Source organism: Ambystoma mexicanum, chromosome 13 (genome assembly GCF_040938575.1).
Source record: "Ambystoma mexicanum isolate Mex_15411 chromosome 13, UKY_AmexF1_1, whole genome shotgun sequence".
NCBI classification, from domain to species: domain Eukaryota; kingdom Metazoa; phylum Chordata; class Amphibia; order Caudata; family Ambystomatidae; genus Ambystoma; species Ambystoma mexicanum.
The window spans coordinates 831,310,407-831,334,753 of record NC_090938.1 but is presented as its reverse complement, the minus strand read 5'-3'; the positions used below and the strand labels follow the sequence as shown (position 1 = coordinate 831,334,753).

The window sequence follows — 24,347 nt, the reverse complement described above, 5'->3', positions numbered from 1 at the left end:
AAGATGAAGGACTCTCGGTTGGATACAGTAGAAGGTGAAGGACCTTTGGATGGATATTTAGGATGGATACAGTAGAAGATGAATGACTCTCAGATGGATACAGTAAAAGGTAAAGGACTCTCGGATGGATAAAGTAGAAGGTGAAGGACTCTCAGATGGATACAGTAGAAGGTGGAGGACTCTCGGATGGATACAGTACAAGGTGAAGGGCTCTCGGATGGATAAGGTAGAAGGTGAAGGACTCTCGGATGGACACAGTAGAAGGTGAAGGACTCTTGGATGGATACATTCTCGGATGGATACAGTAGAAGATGAAGGACTCTTGGATGGATACAGTAGAAGGTGAAGGACTCTCGGATGCATATCTCGGATGGATACAGTGTAATATGAAGGACTCTCAGATGGATACAGTAGAAGGTGAAGGACTCTTGGATGGATACAGTATACGATGAAGGACTCTCGGATGGATACAGTAGAAGGTGAAGGACTCTTGGATGATACCTCAGATGGATGCAGAATAAGATGAAGGACTCTCGGATGGATACAGTATACGATGAAGGACTCTCGGATGGATACAGTAGAAGGTGAAGGACTCTTGGATGGATACAGTATACGATGAAGGACTCTCGGATGGATACAGTAGAAGGTGAAGGACTCTTGGATGGATATAGTATACGATGAAGGACTCTCGGATGGATACAGTAGAAGGTGAAGGACTCTTGGATGGATACAGTATACGATGAAGGACTCTCGGATGGATACAGTAGAAGGTGAAGGACTCTGGGATTGGATACAGTAGAAGATGAAGGACTCTCGGATGGATGCAGTAGAAGGTGAAGGACTCTCGGATGGACACAGTAGAAGGTGAAGGACTCTTGGATGGATACAGTATACGATGAAGGACTCTCGGATGGATACAGTAGAAGATGAAGGACTCTCGGATGGATACAGTATACGATGAAGGACTCTCGGATGGATACAGTAGAAGGTGAAGGACTCTGGGATTGGATACAGTAGAAGATGAAGGACTCTCGCATGGATGCAGTAGAAGATGAAGGACTCTTGGATGGATACAGTAGAAGGTGAAGGACTCTCGGATGCATATCTCGGATGGATACAGTGTAATATGAAGGACTCTCAGATGGATACAGTAGAAGGTGAAGGACTCTTGGATGGATACAGTATACGATGAAGGACTCTCGGATGGATACAGTAGAAGGTGAAGGACTCTTGGATGATACCTCAGATGGATGCAGAATAAGATGAAGGACTCTCGGATGGATACAGTATACGATGAAGGACTCTCGGATGGATACAGTAGAAGGTGAAGGACTCTTGGATGGATACAGTATACGATGAAGGACTCTCGGATGGATACAGTAGAAGGTGAAGGACTCTTGGATGGATACAGTATACGATGAAGGACTCTCGGATGGATACAGTAGAAGGTGAAGGACTCTGGGATTGGATACAGTAGAAGATGAAGGACTCTCGGATGGACACAGTAGAAGGTGAAGGACTCTCGGATGGACACAGTAGAAGGTGAAGGACTCTCAGATGGATACAGTAGAAGGTGGAGGACTCTCGGATGGATACAGTACAAGGTGAAGGGCTCTCGGATGGATAAGGTAGAAGGTGAAGGACTCTCGGATGGACACAGTAGAAGGTGAAGGACTCTTGGATGGATACATTCTCGGATGGATACAGTAGAAGATGAAGGACTCTTGGATGGATACAGTAGAAGGTGAAGGACTCTCGGATGCATATCTCGGATGGATACAGTGTAATATGAAGGACTCTCAGATGGATACAGTAGAAGGTGAAGGACTCTTGGATGGATACAGTATACGATGAAGGACTCTCGGATGGATACAGTAGAAGGTGAAGGACTCTGGGATTGGATACAGTAGAAGATGAAGGACTCTCGGATGGATGCAGTAGAAGGTGAAGGACTCTCGGATGGACACAGTAGAAGGTGAAGGACTCTTGGATGGATACAGTATACGATGAAGGACTCTCGGATGGATACAGTAGAAGATGAAGGACTCTCGGATGGATACAGTATACGATGAAGGACTCTCGGATGGATACAGTAGAAGGTGAAGGACTCTGGGATTGGATACAGTAGAAGATGAAGGACTCTCGCATGGATGCAGTAGAAGATGAAGGACTCTTGGATGGATACAGTAGAAGGTGAAGGACTCTTGGATGGATACAGTATACGATGAAGGACTCTCGGATGGATACAGTAGAAGGTGAAGGACTCTGGGATTGGATACAGTAGAAGATGAAGGACTCTCGCATGGATGCAGTAGAAGATGAAGGACTCTTGGATGGATACAGTAGAAGGTGAAGGACTCTCGGATGGATACAGTAGAAGGTGAAGGACTCTGGGATTGGATACAGTAGAAGATGAAGGACTCTCGCATGGATGCAGTAGAAGATGAAGGACTCTTGGATGGATACAGTAGAAGGTGAAGGACTCTCGGATGCATATCTCGGATGGATACAGTGTAATATGAAGGACTCTCAGATGGATACAGTAGAAGGTGAAGGACTCTTGGATGGATACAGTATACGATGAAGGACTCTCGGATGGATACAGTAGAAGGTGAAGGACTCTTGGATGATACCTCAGATGGATGCAGAATAAGATGAAGGACTCTCGGATGGATACAGTATACGATGAAGGACTCTCGGATGGATACAGTAGAAGGTGAAGGACTCTTGGATGGATACAGTATACGATGAAGGACTCTCGGATGGATACAGTAGAAGGTGAAGGACTCTTGGATGGATACAGTATACGATGAAGGACTCTCGGATGGATACAGTAGAAGGTGAAGGACTCTGGGATTGGATACAGTAGAAGATGAAGGACTCTCGGATGGACACAGTAGAAGGTGAAGGACTCTCGGATGGACACAGTAGAAGGTGAAGGACTCTCAGATGGATACAGTAGAAGGTGGAGGACTCTCGGATGGATACAGTACAAGGTGAAGGGCTCTCGGATGGATAAGGTAGAAGGTGAAGGACTCTCGGATGGACACAGTAGAAGGTGAAGGACTCTTGGATGGATACATTCTCGGATGGATACAGTAGAAGATGAAGGACTCTTGGATGGATACAGTAGAAGGTGAAGGACTCTCGGATGCATATCTCGGATGGATACAGTGTAATATGAAGGACTCTCAGATGGATACAGTAGAAGGTGAAGGACTCTTGGATGGATACAGTATACGATGAAGGACTCTCGGATGGATACAGTAGAAGGTGAAGGACTCTGGGATTGGATACAGTAGAAGATGAAGGACTCTCGGATGGATGCAGTAGAAGGTGAAGGACTCTCGGATGGACACAGTAGAAGGTGAAGGACTCTTGGATGGATACAGTATACGATGAAGGACTCTCGGATGGATACAGTAGAAGATGAAGGACTCTCGGATGGATACAGTATACGATGAAGGACTCTCGGATGGATACAGTAGAAGGTGAAGGACTCTGGGATTGGATACAGTAGAAGATGAAGGACTCTCGCATGGATGCAGTAGAAGATGAAGGACTCTTGGATGGATACAGTAGAAGGTGAAGGACTCTTGGATGGATACAGTATACGATGAAGGACTCTCGGATGGATACAGTAGAAGGTGAAGGACTCTTGGATGGATACAGTATACGATGAAGGACTCTCGGATGGATACAGTAGAAGGTGAAGGACTCTGGGATTGGATACAGTAGAAGATGAAGGACTCTCGGATGGATGCAGTAGAAGGTGAAGGACTCTCGGATGGACACAGTAGAAGGTGAAGGACTCTTGGATGGATACAGTATACGATGAAGGACTCTCGGATGGATACAGTAGAAGGTGAAGGACTCTTGGATGGATACAGTATACGATGAAGGACTCTCGGATGGATACAGTAGAAGGTGAAGGACTCTGGGATTGGATACAGTAGAAGATGAAGGACTCTCGGATGGATGCAGTAGAAGGTGAAGGACTCTCGGATGGACACAGTAGAAGGTGAAGGACTCTTGGATGGATACAGTATACGATGAAGGACTCTCGGATGGATACAGTAGAAGATGAAGGACTCTCGGATGGATACAGTATACGATGAAGGACTCTCGGATGGATACAGTAGAAGGTGAAGGACTCTGGGATTGGATACAGTAGAAGATGAAGGACTCTCGCATGGATGCAGTAGAAGATGAAGGACTCTTGGATGGATACAGTAGAAGGTGAAGGACTCTTGGATGGATATAGTATACGATGAAGGACTCTCGGATGGATACAGTAGAAGGTGAAGGACTCTTGGATGGATACAGTATACGATGAAGGACTCTCGGATGGATACAGTAGAAGGTGAAGGACTCTGGGATTGGATACAGTAGAAGATGAAGGACTCTCGGATGGATGCAGTAGAAGGTGAAGGACTCTCGGATGGACACAGTAGAAGGTGAAGGACTCTTGGATGGATACAGTATACGATGAAGGACTCTCGGATGGATACAGTAGAAGATGAAGGACTCTCGGATGGATACAGTATACGATGAAGGACTCTCGGATGGATACAGTAGAAGGTGAAGGACTCTGGGATTGGATACAGTAGAAGATGAAGGACTCTCGCATGGATGCAGTAGAAGATGAAGGACTCTTGGATGGATACAGTAGAAGGTGAAGGACTCTCGGATGCATATCTCGGATGGATACAGTGTAATATGAAGGACTCTCAGATGGATACAGTAGAAGGTGAAGGACTCTTGGATGGATACAGTATACGATGAAGGACTCTCGGATGGATACAGTAGAAGGTGAAGGACTCTTGGATGATACCTCAGATGGATGCAGAATAAGATGAAGGACTCTCGGATGGATACAGTATACGATGAAGGACTCTCGGATGGATACAGTAGAAGGTGAAGGACTCTTGGATGGATACAGTATACGATGAAGGACTCTCGGATGGATACAGTAGAAGGTGAAGGACTCTTGGATGGATACAGTATACGATGAAGGACTCTCGGATGGATACAGTAGAAGGTGAAGGACTCTGGGATTGGATACAGTAGAAGATGAAGGACTCTCGGATGGACACAGTAGAAGGTGAAGGACTCTCGGATGGACACAGTAGAAGGTGAAGCACTCTCAGATGGATGTTGCCACCCTCTTCTGCCCCTGCTGAAGAGCGCCATGAGCCAGCACCCCTCCCATCATCCCTTCCTCAGTAGACCATTTTTCTTGGGCTTTCCTAACTTTATTAGTTTGTCCTATAGTGTGCAAAGTCTCTGACTTAACCCTTCCATTTAAAGACATTTTCCTCATAGGAAGGCCTCAACATACATTATCAGCATCATACCTCACATCATATGAGAACACGCACTGCCTTCATCCTACAGAAGTCATCCCCATATCCCATGACCTCACTGTAGCTCGAAAGGAGGGGCGGTCGGCTTTGCAGGCCAAGGTCCCTGGCTATGGAATGGGCTCTCTAGAACAGTGTAGAACAGTGTAGTGGGTGAGTGCGTTTTATGCCTGTGCAGTTGTGTGTGTGCCTCTATGCATCTGCTCCCCCCAACTCTGATTCCATGAACAGTGCCCCTCCAGTACAGCACAGTGGGCCACCAGTGTATTCCAGCACTGTCAGTGCACCGCCAGTATATTCCAGCACTGCAACTGTGCCGCCAGTGTATTCCAGCACTGTCAGTGCACCGCCAGTGTATTCCAGCACTGCAACTGTGCCGCCAGTGTATTCCAGCACTGCCAGTGGGCCGCCAGTGTATTCCAGCACTGCCACTGTGCTGCCAGTGTATTCCCGCACTGCCGGTGGGCCACCAGTGTATTCCAGCACTGCCAGTGCACCACGAGCGTATTCCAGCCCTGACGATGGGCCACAAGTGTATTCCAGCAATGCCGGTGGGCCGCCAGTGTATTCCAGCACTGCCGGTGGGCCGTCAGTGTAGTCCAGCCCTGCTGGTGGGCTGCCAGTGTATTCCAGCACTGCTGGTGGGCTGCCAGTGTATTCCAGCACTGCCGGTGGGCCACCAATGTATTCGATCCCTGCTGGTGGGCCGCAAGTGTATTCCAGCACTGCCCCCTTGTGACTGTCTTTTTTTAATATAATGGTTTTGTAGCATTGTATTCCAGCACTGCCGGTGGGCTGCCAGTGTATTACAGCCCTGCCAGTGAGCCGCCAGTGTATTCCAGCACTGCCGGTGGGCTGCCAGTGTATTCCAGCCCTGCAGGTGGGCTACCAGTGTATTCCAGCACTGCCAGTAGGCCACCAGTGTATTCGAGCCCTGACGGTGGGCCACCAGTGTATTCCAGCACTGCCGACGGGCTGCCAGTGTATTCCAGCCCTACCAGTGGGCCGCCAGTGTATTCCAGCACTGCCAGTGGGCCGCCATTGTATTCCAGCACTGCGAGTGCACCGCTAGTGTATTCCAGCACTGCCGGTGGGCTGCAAGCATATTCCAGCCCTGACGGTAGGCCAACAGTGTATTTCAGCCCTGCCGGTGGAACGCCAGTGTATTCCAGCACTTCCAGTGCACCGCTAGTGTATTCCAGCACTGCCGGTGGACTGCAAGTATATTCCAGCCCTGACGGTAGGCCAACAGTGTATTCCAGCACTGCCGGTGGAACGCCAGTGTATTCCAGCACTGCTGATGGGCTGAAAGTGTATTCCAGCACTGCCAGTGAGCCACCAGTGTATTCCAGCTCTGCCAGTGTGCCGCCAGTGTATTCCAGCCAGTCTGTAGACCAGAGTTGCCTTTGTGCCTCAGAGTTGCCACCTCCCGGGGTCTCAGCAGAGCATATATGCCACTTGCTAGTTCCATACTATGCAGCATGTGTCTAGGAGCTGCCAGCCCCCTGTGTATAGACCGGATATGGGCACCGGAACTGCAGGCCCCATGAGCAGGCGGGGAAGGGTCAGGGCAGTACAGGTGCTGTGGCCCGTTCAGAAGCCCTCTTGAATTTGTTCACTCTTGTTCCAGGCCACCTTTCCAGAATCTGTCAACGGGCTCCCAAGACACCACAGCCAGTGTGCACCTGCCCTACCCGAAGGGCACACCGTGTAGATCTCAGAACGGGTAACAGTGCTATTCAAAAGCTCCAAATGTTTAAGTACTTGTACATTTACAAGAGGAAAGAATATTTTAATAGATTTGATTAAAGGTATAAGAAAACACTTTGCCCTGGCCTGGTGACATGTTAAAGTGAGTCATAGAAGCAAGGAGTAGATCTGGTCATGGGAGGATTTGGGCCAGAACAAGACAGAGCTGCGTTCCTGCAAAAAACTGTCTTGGCCTAGCACCGTTCCGTGCATAAAGGGGGTTGAGGGGGAGTTTCCCCAGTACATTTTGTCAATTTCGAGCACTGGGTCTGGTTATGTGTCAGGGTTCAAGACAGGGACGTCATTTCACCAAAATGCCAGGGGTAGCAGAAGTAACATCACACGACCCTTGACCTCTGATGACATCACAGAAAGTGATGTCATTTAACCCCACACCGAAGTGAAATCACGGGAAGCAATGGAATACAACATTTCACCCATAGACAAAACAGGAAGTGGCACCACATAGCATTGTTCCTCAGTACGAAAAATACGGTTACGCTATCACTATATTGTGATACACCTTTCATCCAAGAATGGATCGCCATATGTATCATTAAGATCAGTGTGTGTAGGCCCATATTACCAAATGACTGTGAATGCAAGCAGACGTCCAAGGCCAAATGATAATGATGTGTTATAAAGCACTTACAAACAAATATACATACAATATCACCCACCCTGGGTTGGTACTCGTTTATCGACCTCAGAAGGATGAAAGGCTGAGTTGAGGTGTTTAAGAACAGACTAAATCAGTGACTCACCCCCTGAAGTGTGTCTGAAATAAACCTTTAATGAGTCTAGCAATTATTGCATAGAATTCCAGAAAGACAAATTATTTGGTATTCCTGTTCTTTCTTATTTAGGGTCAGTGCTGAAAGTGTTAGACTTGTGGAACCCTTGTTCTTTTGAAAGCCAGCCACTCAGGAAGCAAAGAGCCACATGGCGCTGGCCACAGCCCAGGAGCTAGCAATGAAACAATTTAAAAAACGTTTTCTAAAAAAGATCTTTTTTAGGGGTAGCAAGGGAGATCAAAGGGGTAGCAAGGGAGACCTCAGGGGTAGCAGTTGCGACCCCTGGCGACACCTAAATCACGTCCCTGGTTCAAGAATCTGCACCAGTGCTCTGATCGTTCTCCCATTGGGAGGTCGACTCACCCATTGTTGCTGTAGTGGCGTTCGCCACCGTCGTGGCATTGTTGGCCGCTGTTGTGCTTTGGCTGGTGACACCTGAAGATGACATGGAAACAAGAAGCCTTGTCAGTATTCCAACGAGAGACAATCTGTAACCAGTAACACAAGTAACACACAATGTGACGGCAAAATGTGCTCTGCATGTGCTTCCTGCACTCACACGCGTGACCACCTGTGCTTCCCCTACCCACACTCATGACTGCCTGTGCTTCCCTACCCACATGCATGACTGTCTGTGCTTGTATTTGTATTTGTTTATTTGTATTGCGCACCTTGCTGTGAGGCATCTGGGCGCATAATTTGAAGCAAGTGGTTACAAAGGTTACATGAGTTAACACAAAATAGCTTTCCACATGGAAAGGGTACATCTTGGTAGTTCAGAGTGCAATACTTGAGATACAGGCATGATCTAAAAACAACATACTAAGGGCAAAGAAACAGGCTGACGACAAGGAAGTCGTACCGTTGCAAGAAAACAACAGATTAAAAAGCAAAAAAACAGGATATCGACAAGGAATTAGTAAAGATTACAAGAGCAAACCCTAGGCGATTAGTAAACACCGGCATAAGCCGAGAGAAAAAATGTGTCTGGCTGCAGTATTATGACGGGTAGGAGAGGAAGTGCCAGTCCCACCTTCCCTTGGAGTGCCAAGAGGTTAGGATGATGAAGACAAGGCATCAAGTTCGTGGAGCCAAAGTTTGTTTTTGTTTTTAAAGGAGTGGACGGAGGGTTCTGTTCTGAGGGTGACGTGTTCCAGAGTTTAGCAGCAAGGACTGGAAAACCTGAGCCCCCGGCTGTCTGCAGCTTGTAACTAGGTATGGTTAGTGTGTGTATTTGGGCCGACCTCAGGGGTCTAGTAGCGGTGTGCCACATAAAGCGATTGATCAAGTAGGCAGGTGCCAGGTTATTCTGGGGCTTGTGTGTTAGAGCAAGGGCTTTGAGAGATATGCGACGTGTGACAGGGAGCCAGTGTAGATTACGTCATGTGTCGGAAATGTGTGATCTCCTCAGGACGTTAAGGGCAGCCCTGATGGCATTGTTCTGGGTGACTTGTAACTTACCCAAATATTTTTGGCCAGTCCCTAAGTAGAGGGCATTACAGTAATCAATTTTGGACATGATAAGAGTTCTCGCGAGGATGATACAATTGTTGGTTGTCAGGAACGGTCTGCAGGCTGTGATGAGTTTGCAGGTGTAAGCCGAAGCCGATACAACCGCATTCGTTTGTCTGTTGGGGGACAGTGTCGAGTCTAAGTAGATGCCAAGCGTTTTAGTAACGTTGGACACTTTGATAATGTTCCCATCAATGGTAAAGGATTTGTATTCGGGTCCATTTTGGTGAGTTTGGAGGGGGAGCCTAGGATGAGTAGCTCTGTTTTTTCATCATTAAGGCAAAGCCCAAGATGTGCCATCCAAGCCTGGATGACTGTGTAGACTGCATTGAGTGCTTTAGAATCGGTTATGTAGTCGCCTGTGATAGGGATGAGGATCTGGGTGTCATCCGCATAGTTGGTGTAGGAGACACCCAGATAGTCAAGTATATCAAAGAGTTGTTTGGTAAACACGTGGTATAGTGTGGGAGAAACACAGGAACCTTGTGGGACTACACACGGGACGTGAGCTGGTTCAGCTGAGGCAAAGGGAGAAAAAACCCTCATGGTTCTATTAGACAAGAAGGAACTAATCCAAGATGTGGCTGCGTCAGAGAAGTCGGCCACTATTTTAAGGGGGTGACAAAGGATTTGATGGTCAACTAAATCAAATGCAGCTGAGAGGTCAAGGAGGAGCAGGAGTGCCTGCTTGCCCTTGTCTTTCGGATCCTCAATTTGTGTTTTTAAATCAATCAGGGCTGTCTCCGTCCCGTGTCTATATTGGAAACATGACTGTCTAAGACCTAATAGATTATTTGTTTCAAGGTAATCCTGGATTTGAAGATAAGCCACCCGGTCCAGGATTTTCAGTAAGTAAGGCACTGTGGTGATGGGCCTGTAATTAGAAGGGTTACTAGGGTTGAGTGTAGGTTTTTTAATTAGGGGGATGACCCATGCATCCTTAAGGTTATCTGGGACAATACCAGATTTCGAATGAGGCATTTATGAAGGTGGTGATGAACGGCGCAAGGTTGTGTGCAGCCTCCTTGATGATAGGGGCAGGGCAAGAATCCCCTTGGCAGTTAGATGGCTTGAGTTTCTTAATAATATTTTCAACTTCCTCGATGGAGAGAGGTGCGAAGCTGAATGGTTTGAGGGAGTGTTTGGGCGTGGGGATGTTGTACGACGGTGGGTTGCCTGCAGAATCCGAAAGGTGGTTTCTTTTAGCATAGATTTTGGCTTGAAGCTTAGCAATTTTATCTAATAATGCCTTTTGGATGTTGGAGCACCAGGCAGTATCAGGGGTGCATGTGTCAGGAGGGGCTACTGGAGTCTCTAATTCCTTGAGGATCTTAAAGGGTTCCTTTGTGTTTGATTGAGCTAGCAAAATCTGTTTGTTGTACACATCTTATTTAGCATCTAGAATGGCTTGTTTGTAGGTAGAGGAGGCAATGGTTAGGCTATTTTTATTAACTAGCGATGGTATGCTTTTCCACTGAGCCTCAGATTTTCTTTTCTCCTTGCGTATGTCTTTGAGCTGTGAGGTGAATCAAGTATTGGGGTGGAGGCGAGGTTTTTGTTTGCGCAGCTTAAGTGGCGCAATGGTATTGATGGCTTTTAATATGACCTGATTATATGTGTCTACTTGGACTGTGGGATCGGTGCAAGTGGTTGAGGCCCTATTGAGCAGTGGGAGGATAAGTGGGAAAAGTTTCTGTACTGTGATATCATTCTTGTTGCGAGTGTGTGTCGGTGGGACAAGGTTCGGTTGGCTGTTTGTGGGTAGGAGTTGATGGAGAAAACAATTTTATGATGATCAGACCAAAAACAGTTGGTCACAGAGATCAGGTTCAGCAAGCAATTTAGGTCAGCGACCCAGTCAAGGGTGCGGCCCTTAATGTGGGTAGGCTCTTTGATATGTTGGGTGAGGCCGAAGTCGGTTAATGTGCTTGCTAAATCAGAGGCCTTAGTGTCGTCGGCATCCTGGTAACCTACATTGAAGTCTCCAAGTGGTAGGATTTGAGAGTTGGGCTTGGTACCAGTGGCTAAGATGGATGAGATGTCTTCAGCGAACGAGGAGATAGGACCTGGGGGCCTGTAGATAAGATGCACTGAGGCAGTGTGATTAGGTGAGATAGGTAATTTAATGGACAGTAGTTCAGCGGAAGGTAACCGTGGGCTGGTGATAGATCTAAGTTCAATGAGCTTTTGAAAATGAAGGCTAATCCTCCACTCTTAGTTTGATTGGTGGCCCTATCACACCTGATAATAGAATAGTTATCAGGGATAGCCAAGGACAGGGCAGGGCCTGCTGCTGCATGCAGCCAAGTTTCAGTAACGGCTAGGAAGTCTACATTTTCGTTTGTGATGAAGTCCGCGATATCTAGGGAATGAGCAGGGAAGGAGCGAGCATTGATGAGCGCGCCTTTGACCTTGAAGTCTTTGGCAGTGCTGGGAGCCAGAGGGGCTGATGCATTTTTGTTGAGGGTTAGCAAAGTGACCCTAGTGTTGTTTGGCACTAATGATTTGATATTAGGGGAGTGGTCCTGATGGTAGGACAGATGGTGATATCTGTTAGCTAGTCTTTGGTTTCTGGCTTGGGTGGCACATGCTTCCCCTACCCACATGCGTTATCAAGCAACTAGCAAGCACACAGGCACCCTTAGCTCTCCTTTCAAATGGCATTGGCCAGGATTAAGGCTTTACCCCAGCAGAGGTGCTGGGCTATCCAATAAACAACCCATTCAATGCAAAATAGTGAAAAGAGAAAGCCTGTAAAGTCCAGATGACTATAAGAAGAGTGACATGTATTACTCCGATACCACTGAGCATGTTGGGGTGCAAATTGTACCAATAGGGAGCAATCTGCACGGAATAGAGCAACACAAGCCAAACTGGCAGATAGGCAGAGGGGGAGCAGAGTAACACAAGCCAAAAAGGCAGATAGGTTGAGAGGGAGCAGAGTAACACAAGCCTAACAGGCATAAAGGTTGAGAGGGAGCAGAGTAAACAAGCCAAACAGGCATATATGCTGAGAGGGAGCAGAGTAACACAAGCCAAAAAGGCAGATAGGCTGAGAAAGAGCAGAGTAACACAAGCCAAACAGGCATATAGGCTGAGGGGAGCAGAGCAACACAAGCCAAACAGGCAGATAAGTTGAGAGGGAGGAGAGTAACACAAGCCAAACAGGCAGATAGGCTGAGAGGGAGCAGGGTAAGCCAAACTACACAGGCATACAGGCTGAGAGGGAGAAGGGTAAAACAAGCCAAACAGGGATATAAGCTGAGAGGAAGCAGAGTAATACAAGCCAAAAAAAGACAGATAGGCTGAGAGAGGGCTGAGTAACACAAGCCAAACAGGCCCATAGGCTGAGAAGGAGCAAAGTAACACAAGCCAAACAGGCATATAGGCTGAGAGGGAGCAGAGTAACACAAGCCAAACAGGCATATAGGCTGAGAGGGAGCAGAGTAACACAAGCCAAACAGGCATATAGGCTGAGAAGGAGCAGAGTAACACAAGCCAAACAGGCATATAGGCTGAGGGGGAGCAGAGTAACACAAGTTAAACAGGCAGATAGGCTGAGAGGGAGCAGGGTAAGACAAACTACACAGGCATACAGGCTGAGAGGGAGAAGGGTAAAACAAGCCAAACAGGGATATAAGCTGAGAGGAAGCAGAGTAATACAAGCCAAAAAAAGACAGATAGGCTGAGAGAGGGCTGAGTAACACAAGCCAAACAGGCCCATAGGCTGAGAAGGAGCAAAGTAACACAAGCCAAACAGGCATATAGGCTGAGAAGGAGCAGAGTAACACAAGCCAAACAGGCATATAGGCTGAGAGGGAGCAGAGTAACAAGAGCCAAACAGGCATATAGGCTGAGAGGGAGCAGAGTAACACAAGCCAAACACCATTATATAGGCTGAGAGGGAACAGAGTAACACAAGCCAAATAGGTAGATAGTCTGAGAGGGAGCAGAGTAACACAAGCCAAACAGGCATATAGGCTGAGAGGGAGCAGAGTAACACAAGCCCAACAGGCAGATAGGTTGAGAGGGAGCAGAGTAATGCAAGCCAAACAGGTCCGTAGGTTGAGAGGGAGCAGAGTAACACAAGCCTAACAGGCATATAGGCTGAGAAGGATCAGAGTAAGACAAGCCAAACAGGCATATAGGCTGAGAGGGAGCAGAGTAAACAAGCCAAACAGGCATATATGCTGAGAGGGAGCAGAGTAACACAAGCCAAACAGGCACAAAGGCTGAGAATGAGTATTCTATGGGGCATAGAGTAGCAGAATCAAAATACAGGCACATCCAGGGCAAAGGAGCTTGAAGTAAGGCAGGCCACCCAGGCAGAGCTGCAGAAGGAAAATGCCTGCAGAGCCTCTAGTAACTACAGCATGCAGCCACTGGGCGTAGGGGCTCCAGCCTGCAGCCACTGGGCATAGGGGCTCCAGCCTGCAGGCACTGGGTGAAGGAGCTCCAGCCTGCAGGCACTGGGCGTAGGGGCTCCAGCCTGCAGGCACTGGGCGTAGGGACTCCAGCCAGTAGGCACTGGGCGTAGGGGCTCCAGCCTGCAGGCACTGGGCGTAGGGACTCCAGCCTGCAGGCACTGGGTGTAGGGGCTCCAGCCTGCAGGCACTGGGCGTAGGGACTCCAGCCAGTAGGCACTGGGCGTAGGGGCTCCAGCCTGCAGGCACTGGGCGTAGGGGCTCCAGCCTGCAGGCACTGGGCGTAGGGACTCCAGCCAGTGGGCACTGGGCATAGGGGCTCCAGCCTGCAGGCACTGGGTGCAGGGGCTCCAGCCTGCAGGCACTGGGCGCAGGGGCTCCAGCCAGTAGGCACTGGGCATAGGGGCTCCAGCCTGCAGGTACTGGGCATAGGGGCTCCAGCCTGCAGGCACTGGATGCAGGGGCTCCAGCCTGCAGGCACTGGGCGTAGGGGCTCGAGCCTGCAGGCACTGGGCGTAGGGGCTCGAGCCTGCAGGCACTGGGCGTAGGGGCTCCAGCCTGCGGGCACTGGGCGTAGGGGTTCGAGCCTGCAGGCACTCGGCGTAGGGACTCCAGCCAATAGGCACTGGGCGTAGGGGCTCCAGCCTGCAGGCACTGGGCGCAGGGGCTCCAGCCTGCAGGCACTGGGCGCAGGGGCTCCAGCCTGCAGGCACTGGGCATAGTGGCTCCAGCTTGCAGGCACTGGGCGCAGGGGCTCCAGCCTGCAGGCACTGGGTATAGAGGCTCCAGCCTGCAGGCACATGGCGTAGGGGTAGATTACATGCTGGCACTGGGGGCAGGGGTAGATTACATGCTGGCACTGGGGGCAGGGGTAGATTAAATGCTGGCGCTGAAGCAATGCAAGACCCAAAGACGTTTGGTTTTAGGGGGCTCTAAATATGGAGATTGCAGTAGCACAAATCTTAAATGTGCATGGGTGTCCCTGCACCTTTCATGGGATGGGGCACTCCCGACTCTTGCTTTTCATTGGATTCTCGACTCTGTCTCTGACCTGAAATCCCAAAGGTCATGACTGAGGCCCCCTGTTTCATGGTATTTATTTTTCTACCTTTGCCACCTGTATTTATGAACATTTATTTCTTGTCCTATAAAAAGATAATTTGCAACCAGCATTTTTATGCATTTATTCTAATAAAAAATGCATTTATGAAAGCACACATGCAGTCATATAGGAAATAAATAATTATTAAATATTTTCCATAAAGGCTAGTGACTGCTTTGAGATATGTGCTTTCAGCAATTTGAAGAGTTCTATTTTATACAACTTTTACACTCCCCATGCTACCAAGCTGCGACGCAATTGGCTTGCGATGTATGAGTGACATCAAAGAAAACCAGACAGAAAAACCTGTTTTTTCCATTTTTATAAATAAATACAGACAGGAAGCTGAAAGATTTCCGTCTGTATTCACGTCTAAAAATCAGTAAAAAAGAAAAACTGGAAGCCTTAGTTATAACCCACTCAATCTTCAGTCCTTGCCAAACACACCCTGCCTTGGCTAGGGTGGGCCGTGCACCCACATAAGACAACCACCGCACCCACAGGGCCCCGCCTGCATGAGCTCTGTGCCTGTGCAGCCAGGAGGCCGGGGCATACAATGGGGAAGTCCCAGCCAGCTATTGGTTAGGTACTCTTAGACACTGGCGGCCTGTTAGGGCATGCAATGGGGAAGTCCCGGCCAGCTATTGGTTAGGTACTCTTAGACACTGGCGGCCTGTTAGGGTATGCAATGGGGAAGTCCCGGCCAGCTATTGGTTAGGTACTCTTAGACACTGGCGGCCTGTTAGGGTATGCAATGGGGAAGTCCCGGCCAGCTATTGGTTAGGTACTCTTAGACACTGGCGGCCTGTTAGGGTATGCAATGGGGAAGTCCCGGCCAGCTATTGGCTAGCTACTCTTAGACACTGGCGGCCTTTTAGGGCATGCAATGGGGAAGTCCCGGCAGCTATTGGTTAGGTACTCTTAGACACTGGCGGCCTGTTAGGGTATGCAATGGGGAAGTCCAAGCCAGCTATTGGTTAGGTACTCTTAGACACTGGCGGCCTGTTGGGGTATGCAATAGGGAAGTCCCAGCTAGCTATTGGTTAGGTACTCTTAGACACTGGCGGCCTGTTGGGGTATGCAATGGGGAAGTCCCAGCCAGCTATAGGTTAGGTACTCTTAGACACTGGCGGCCTGTTGGGGTATGCAATGGGGAAGTCCCAGCCAGCTATTGGTTAGGTACTCTTAGACACTGGCGGCCTGTTAGGGTATGCAATGGGGAAGTCCCAGCCAGCTATTGGTTGGCTACTCTTAGACACTGGCGGCCTGTTAGGGTATGCAATGGGGAAGTCCCAGCCAGCTATTGGTTAGGTACTCTTAGACACTGGCGGCCTGTTAGGGTATGCAATGGGGAAGTCCCAGCGAGCTATTGGCTGGCTACTCCTAGACACTGGCGGCCTGTTAGGGTATGCAATGGGGATGTCCCGGCCAGCTATTGGTTAGGTACTCTTAGATACTGGCGGCCTGTTGGGGTATGCAATGGGGATGTCCCGGCCAGCTATTGGTTAGGTACTCTTAGAGACTGGCGGCCTGTTAGGGTATGCAATGGGGAAGTCCCGGACAGCTATTGGTTAGGTACTCTTAGACACTGGCGGCCTGTTAGGGCATGCAATGGGGAAGTCCCGGCCAGCTATTGGTTAGGTACTCTTAGACACTGGCGGCCTGTTAGGGCATGCAATGAGGTAGTCCCGGCCAGCTATTGGTTAGGTACTCTTAGACACTGGCGGCCTGTTAGGGTATGCAATGAGGAAGTCCCAGCCAGCTATTGGTTAGGTACTCTTAGACACTGGCGGCCTGTTAGGGTATGCAATGGGGAAGTCCCAGCCAGCTATTGGTTAGGTACTCTTAGACACTGGCGGCCTGTTAGGGCATGCAATGGGGAAGTCCCAGCCAGCTATTGGTTGGCTACTCTAAGACACTGGCGGCCTGCTAGGGCATGCAATGGGGAAGTCCCGCCCAGCTATTGGTTAGGTACTCTTAGACACTGGCGGCCTGTTAGGGTATGCAATGAGGAAGTCCCAGCCAGCTATTGGTTAGGTACTCTTAGACACTGGCGGCCTGTTAGGGAATGCAATGGGGAAGTCCCGGCCAGCTATTGGATGGCTACTCTTAGACACTGGTGGCCTGTTAGGGCATGCAATGGGGAAGTCCCAGCCAGCTATTGGTTAGGTACTCTTAGACACTGGCGGCCTGTTAGGGCATGCAATGGGGAAGTCCCAGCCAGCTATTGGTTAGGTACTCTTAGACACTGGCGGCCTGTTGGGGTATGCAATGGGGAAGTCCCAGCCAGCTATTGGTTAGGTAATCTTAGACACTGGCGGCCTGTTGGGGTATGCAATAGGGAAGTCCCAGCTAGCTATTGGTTAGGTACTCTTAGACACTGGCGGCCTGTTGGGGTATGCAATGAGGCAGTCCCGGCCAGCTATTGGTTAGGTACTCTTAGACACTGGCGGCCTGTTGGGGTATGCAATGGGGAAGTCCCAGCCAACTATTGGTTGGCTACTCTTAGACACTGGCGGCCTGTTAGGGTATGCAATGGGGATGTCCCAGCCAGCTATTGGTTAGGTACTCTTAGACACTGGCGGCCTGTTGGGGTATGCAATGGGGATGTCCCGGACAGCTATTGGTTAGGTACTCTTAGACACTGGCGGCCTGTTAGGGTATGCAATGGGGAAGTCCCGGACAGCTATTGGTTAGCTACTCTTAGACACTGGCGGCCTGTTAGGGCATGCAATGGGGAAGTCCCGGCCAGCTATTGGTTAGGTACTCTTAGACACTGGCGGCCTGTTAGGGTATGCAATGAGGAAGTCCCGGACAGCTATTGGTTAGGTACTCTTAGACACTGGCGGCCTGTTAGGGTATGCAATGGGGAAGTCCCAGCCAGCTATTGGTTAGGTACTCTTAGACACTGGCGGCATGTTAGGGCATGCAATGGGGAAGTCCCAGCCGGCTATTGGTTAGGTACTCTTAGACGCTGGTGGCCTGTTAGGGTATGCAATGGGGAAGTCCCAGCCAGCTATTGGTTGGCTACTCTAAGACACTGGCGGCCTGTTAGGGCATGCAATGGGGAAGTCCCAGCCAGCTATTGGTTAGGTACTCTTAGACATTGGCTGCCTGTTAGGGTATGCAATGGGGAAGTTCCGGCCAACTATTGGTTAGGTACTCTTAGACACTGGCGGCCTGTTGGGGTATGCAATGGGGAAGTCCCGGCCAGCTATTGGTTAGGTACTCTTAGACACGGTTACACGCATGGGAAGTCCCTCTTTTATGTCCATCAATTCCAGGGCAAATATAGGTACACAGTGCAGTGGATTGTGCCCATTGCTCCTGTGGCACCACACTGGCATGCGTCCGCAGCGGGACGAGCAGAACACGCCACCCTGGCATGCTGGGGCAACAACCTGGCAAGCGGAGAAACATCTAGGAAATAGATTCACGCCCTGGCATAATGTGTCTCCCTTGGAACATAGGGTTTGTTGGGCACAGAGGTTTCTGATGGGTATAGTGCAGCTAATGGGCACACATGTTTTTGGTGGGGACACTGCTTTGTAATGGGCACAGGGATTTCTGAGGGACACAGCCGTTTGTGAAGGGCACACAGGTTTCTGATGGACACAGAGGTGTTTGTTGGGCACAGAGGTTTTTGATGGACAAGGAGGTTTCTGTTGGGCACAGAGTTTTATGTTGGGCACAGAGGTTTTTGATGGGCACAGAGGTTTCTGATGGGCACAGGTTTCTTTGGTCCTGCAGAGGAATATCGCTCCTAGATTCTGTGCTGACACACTTTAGTATGATTTCGTAAGTTCTTCAAAATGTTCTCGTAATTCTGTGGCTGGAACCATGCAGTGTAAAATGCACTGCGTGACCATACATGACAAATGAACCTCTTCAGCTCCCCGAGGTCAGTCATTGGAGTACAGAGTTGAAATGACGCATACTTCCTGGTTACACTGGGCTCCAAGCATAGCCCTGCCTGGGAGCAGAAGCTTTCTGACTTTCACACCCCACAGATGCCCCAGCCATGGATCCCCTCCACCTCTGGGGGATTGGGGCTACCAGGTGTGTGTAGGGTTGAGAAAAGCCTTGCCCAGACACCAGGTTTTTCCAGTCGGCACATACTGGCTTCCTCCCTAACCTCGCGTGTTACCCTCCCACAGGGACGTCATTTCACTAAAATGCCAGGGGTAGTGGAAGTGACATCACACGACCCTTGACCCCCGATGACATCACAGGAAGTGATGTCATTCGACCCCGCCCTGAAATGATATTGCGGGAAGTAATGGAACACAACATTTCACCCGTTGACAAAACAGGAAGTGGCATCACATAGCATTGTACACGACGAAAAATATGGTCACGATATCACTATAATGTGATGTACATTTCATACAAGAATGGATCGCCATATGTATCGTTAAGATCAGTGTGTATAGGCCCATATTACTAAATTACTGTGAATGCAAGCAGACATCCATGACCAAATGATAATGATGTGTTATTATATAGCACTTACGCTTAAGCGCTTTATATAGAAAAAATATACACCCAATATCACCCAACCTGTGTTGGTACTCATTTATCGACCTCAGAAAGATGAAAGACTGAGTTGAGGCGTTTAAGAACAGACTAAATCAGTGACCTACCACATGAAGGAAGTGTTCCTGAAATAAACCTTTAATGAGTCTACAATTATTGTATAGAATTCCAGAAAGACACATTATTTGGCATTCCTATTCTTTCTTTTTTAGGGTCACTGCTGAAAGTGTTAGACTTGTGGCACTCCTGTTCTTATTTTTCTTCTTTTTTTTAAGGGGCCTGAACAAGAAAGCCAGCCACACCAGAAGTAAAGAGCCACATGGTGCTGGCCACAGCCCAGGAGCTTGCATTACTAAAATAAAAAAAAAAAGTTTTTATTTTCTTTTTTTTAAGACAGCGGTCGCAAGGGAGGCCACAGAGGTCGCAAGGGAGACCTCAGAGGTCGCAGATGCGAACTCCGGCGACCCCTAAATGACGTCCCTGCCCTCCCTTCCTGTAATCTCAGAATCTCCATTATTCAGAATTTCGATGTCGCAAGGCTGTGCTAATTAAAATGCAATTATTCAGGGCGGTTCCTTGGAGCTGGCCCAGAAGATGAAGACGTCACTTGACCGTATGTCCGATAAGGCGTTCAGGTGGGATTCCCGCCCACTGCCAGTAATCACGCTCCTTTCTTCAGGGGGGGCAGTATCGGTTCCGCCCTTGTTCTCCCTGCGGGGTATGTTTAATTTCTTACATTACATTGTGTTTTAATATACACAAACACGTAATATGTATTCTATTGAATTTATAAAGCGCCTTTCGCCAAAGGTGTTGAACAATGAAAGAATCCAGAAACAGTACAAACAAAATGAAACAGACGAGTAAGAGGCTAGAGACCCAAGAAGGTAGAGTTTAAGATTAGGCTGGAAAATACGACTAGATGAGGAGGAAGGAAGTGAAAGAGGAAGAGCGTTCCAGTGTTTAGGAACCAAAAGAGAGAAAGAGCGGAAACGAGACGACGCACCGGGGGAGGGGGGCTGAGGAACAGTCAAAGGAAATAGATTCTAAGAACGCGGGGGGAATGAGGGGTCATTGAATGAGAGTAGAGAGGAGAGGTAAGCAGGAGCCAGACCATGGGTGCATTTGAAGACAGTCGAGAGAAAGTGATACAAAGACGGGATTCAATATGAAGTCGTGAAATTGAAAGTAGGGAGGATGTAATAGAGGCCTGGGGGGGTGGGGAGAAAAAAGGAGACGAACAGAGGAATTATAGATAGAGCGAAGCGGGAAAAGGTGACAGGCAGGGAGACCGAGCAATAGTCGTACGGGAAAAGACAAGAGAATAGAGAAGAAGTTTAGTGGCGTGAACGGAAAGAGAAGTGCGAGCGGGGTGAAAGGCAACCAGATCCTAATGGCGGAAGCGAGCGATAGAAGAAACATGAAGGGAGAAAGAAAAGGAAGAGTCAAAGATAACGGCCAAATTGCACGCTAAGAGTGAAAAGAAAAAAGTGGAATGAGGAAAGGAAAGAGAGGAGGGATGGATTGCAAGAGAAAGTAAAAGAGAGAAAGAACAGGACCTCTGTTTTTGAGGGATTGAGATATAGAAAATGGGAAGACATTCAGTTCTGAACAGCCAAGAGACAGTTTGAGACAGTGTAGTGCAGAGCAGAATCAAAGGAGGAGAAAGAGAGCAAGTGCTGGGCGTCATCAGCGTGAAGGCGAAAGGAAAGCTGAAAAGAGGAGAGGAGGGCAGAGAGAGGAGCAGTGTACAGAGAGAAAAGAAGAGGGAGTGAAGAAGATGAGTGTCCAGCCCAAGTGACAGATTACATTTGTTGCAAGTGATGTGCCATGTGCAATGTGTCGTGGAATATAGAATGTAGAAGATGGAACATGAGATAAACAAGGACTCTGCGTAAAGGAGGCCTGTCAGGATATCGGGATCTGAACAGAAGGTTCTGCGGGTGCTGCGTCGCCATCAGGAACACCTGAGTTTCATTGACTCCTGTCGGGTCTTCCTTCCTCTTAAAGGAAGGATTCATGCCTGTGTCCACTTTCCTGGACGGGGACCCCACCAGGCCCCACAGACACGACTGGACGGAAACCCCATCAAGCCCCTGAGGCATGACTGGCAAGGAACCCCATCAACCCCTTGAGGCATGACTGGCAAGGAACCCCATCAAGCCCCTGAGGCATGACTGGCAAGGAACCCCACCAAGCCCCTGATACATGACTGGGCAGGAACCTCCTCAGGCCCCTGAGGCTTGACTGGATGGGGATCTCCTCAACCCCCCCGAGGCTTGACTGGATGGGGATGTCATCAGGCCTCTGAGGCTTGACTGGATGGGAACCCCTTCAAGCCTCTGAAGTTTGACTGGATGGGAACCCCCTCAGACCTCTAAGGCTTGACCGGATGGGAACCCCACCAGGCCCCACAGACACGACTGGACGGAAACCCTATCAAGCCCCTGAGGCATGACTGGCAAGGAACCCCATCAAGCCCTTGAGGCATGACTGGCAAGGAACCCCATCAAGCCCCTGAGGCATGACTGGGCAGGAACTCCACCAAGCCCCTGATACATGACTGGGCAGGAACCTCATCAGGCCCCTGAGGCTTGACTGGATGGGGATCTCCTCAACCCCCGAGGCTTGACTGGATGGGGATGTCATCAGGCCTCTGAGGCTTGACTGGATGGGAACCCCTTCAAGCCTCTGAGGCTTGACTGGATGGGAACCCCCTCGGGCCTTTGAGACTTGACTGGATGAGAACCCCCTCAGGCCTCTGAAGTTTGACTGGATGTGAACCCCCTCAGACCTCTAAGGCTTGACTGGATGGGAACCCCACCAGGCCTCTGAGGCTTTACTGGATGGGAACCCCACCAGGCCTCTGAGGCTTTACTGGATGGGAACCCTGAGGCTTGACTGGATGGGAACCCCACCAGGCCTCTGAGGCTTGACTGGATGAGAACCCCCTCAGGTCTCTGAGGCTTTACTGGATGGGAACCCCACCAGGGCTCTGGGGGCTTGACTGGATGGGGAACCCCACCAGTCCTCTGAGGCTTGACTGGATGGGAACCCTCTCAGGCCTCTGAGGCTTGACTGGATGGGAACCTCACCAGGCATCTGAGGCTTGACTGGATGGGAAACCCCTCAGGCCTCTGAGGCTTGACTGGATGGGAACCCCCTCAGACCTCTAAGGCTTGACTGGATGGGAACCCCACCAGGCCTCTGAGGCTTTACTGGATGGGAACCCTGAGGCTTGACTGGATGGGAACCCCCTCGGGCCTCTGAGGCTTGACTGGATGGGAAACCCCTCAGGCCTCTGAGGCTTGACTGGATGGGAACCCCACCAGGCCTCTGAGGCTTGACTGGATGGGAACCCCACCAGGCCTCTGAGGCTTGACTGGATGGGAACCCCCTCGGGCCTCTGAGGCTTGACTGAGCTAGCCGCCAGCAGACGGAGAATGAGCACGAGGCTGTGTATTATATTTGGGAAATGTCTTCCACAATAAGACCTCGGGCCGGGCTTTCGGTTATCTCAGGGCCAGTGACAGCCCGAGAGACTCAGGGTTATGCCCTTGTAATGTCTGGAGTAGGCTATTCCTCTATGCGGCCTGCATATATATAGGCCCATAATACCACAGACATGCCACGCAGAACCAGCGCGTTAGCGCCCTTAAAGCTCTATAGGTGTCTCCTATAATGTCTGGGGAAAGGGCTACATCTAGGCGGAGTGCCATGGCCTGCAGGCCACGGAATGCCTGGCCCCCCGTGACCGAGGGAGGTCTTTCCAGTTGGAATTGCCCCGTGCATTCCGTGCTCCCCATGGAGAGCAGACAGCGCGTCCCATTGGCCCTCAGAGTGGAGCTCCCCCTCTGGAAGTAGCCTGTGGATTTGAAGACTCCTGCTGGGAGACAGTCTGATCTGCTGTGCTTCTGTGTTGCACCGGTTTCTTCAGGGACACCTGGAATGGAGTGTTACCCGTGGGGTGCTTCTACTTTCTGATTATAGGGCAGACACCTTGTTATGAAGGAACGACGTGGCCCCTAGTCTCCAATTACTGATGGAGGAGTTCACCTCTGTGCACACACAGCTTTACGTTCCACGTGCAATTCAGATGGCGTTACTTGTCACACTGCACACAGGGTGCACTGCGCACATAGCGGCAACCCCGAGAACAAGGAGCTGCAACGGAGATAGTCCAACCAACAATCCTACCCAATCAGAGAAACACTTCCAAATCCAGCATCACATCCAGAGACCTACCTTGCAAGTGCAGGCAAAGGAGGAGGAGAAGGACACTCCAGAGCGGGGAGGCAGGCAGGCTCATGCTCGGCTTCCTGTCTGAGGGAGATCTCAAACCCCTTGCAAAGTGACTTCCCGGGAGGTCTCGAGGCAGTGGACCTCTACGTCTCGTAGTGCCCCGGGAACCGCAGGCGTCTCGGGGTGTCTGGCGCAGGACCGGGAGCAACCTCTGTGCCACAGTCGTCTCCTGAGAGCTGAGCCACACGGCACGCGAGATGTGGTGGCTGCAGGGCTGAGGGGGTGCTCCTGTGCAAGCAGCAGCTGGGTTTTAACAGCTCTCTTCTTTCCGACGCCCCGCCCAGTCTTGCCCAATCCCATTTGCAGCGGTTTCGGGAGTGGCTCTTAAGTGGACACTCGTGGAAAATTGAACAAAAGAATGTTACGTATAGGTGGGACCGTGAGTCACAAGGAAGTGAGCAGAGAATTGAGAAAAGGTGTTTCGATGAGGCATACCTCTGCAGACTCCACCTTCTGCCCATCTCTGACCTCTTTCCTCAGACTTCACCCAGACAGCCATCATCAATTCATCCACCGTGGCTTCCTAACTTAGACACAGCCACCTGCCTACCTTCACCTGTCTGTC

The 24,347-nt window shown here is 49.9% G+C and overlaps 1 protein-coding gene across 2 annotated transcripts in view; it reads right to left on the bottom strand.

Moving 5' to 3' along the window:
• Positions 1-24,026, bottom strand: part of LOC138522079 (uncharacterized) — a 92,988-nt gene extending 68,962 nt beyond the window's left edge. For both annotated transcript variants that reach the window (XM_069635318.1, XM_069635319.1), the window contains exons 1-2: positions 23,726-24,026; positions 8,270-8,341 (exon numbers count right to left, since the gene is read on the bottom strand). In XM_069635318.1, the coding sequence (XP_069491419.1) occupies positions 8,270-8,341; positions 23,726-23,789 (136 nt within the window). In that variant the 5' untranslated portion in view covers positions 23,790-24,026. The remainder of the gene's footprint in view (positions 1-8,269; positions 8,342-23,725) is intronic.
• Between the last annotated feature and the right edge of the window lie 321 nt (positions 24,027-24,347).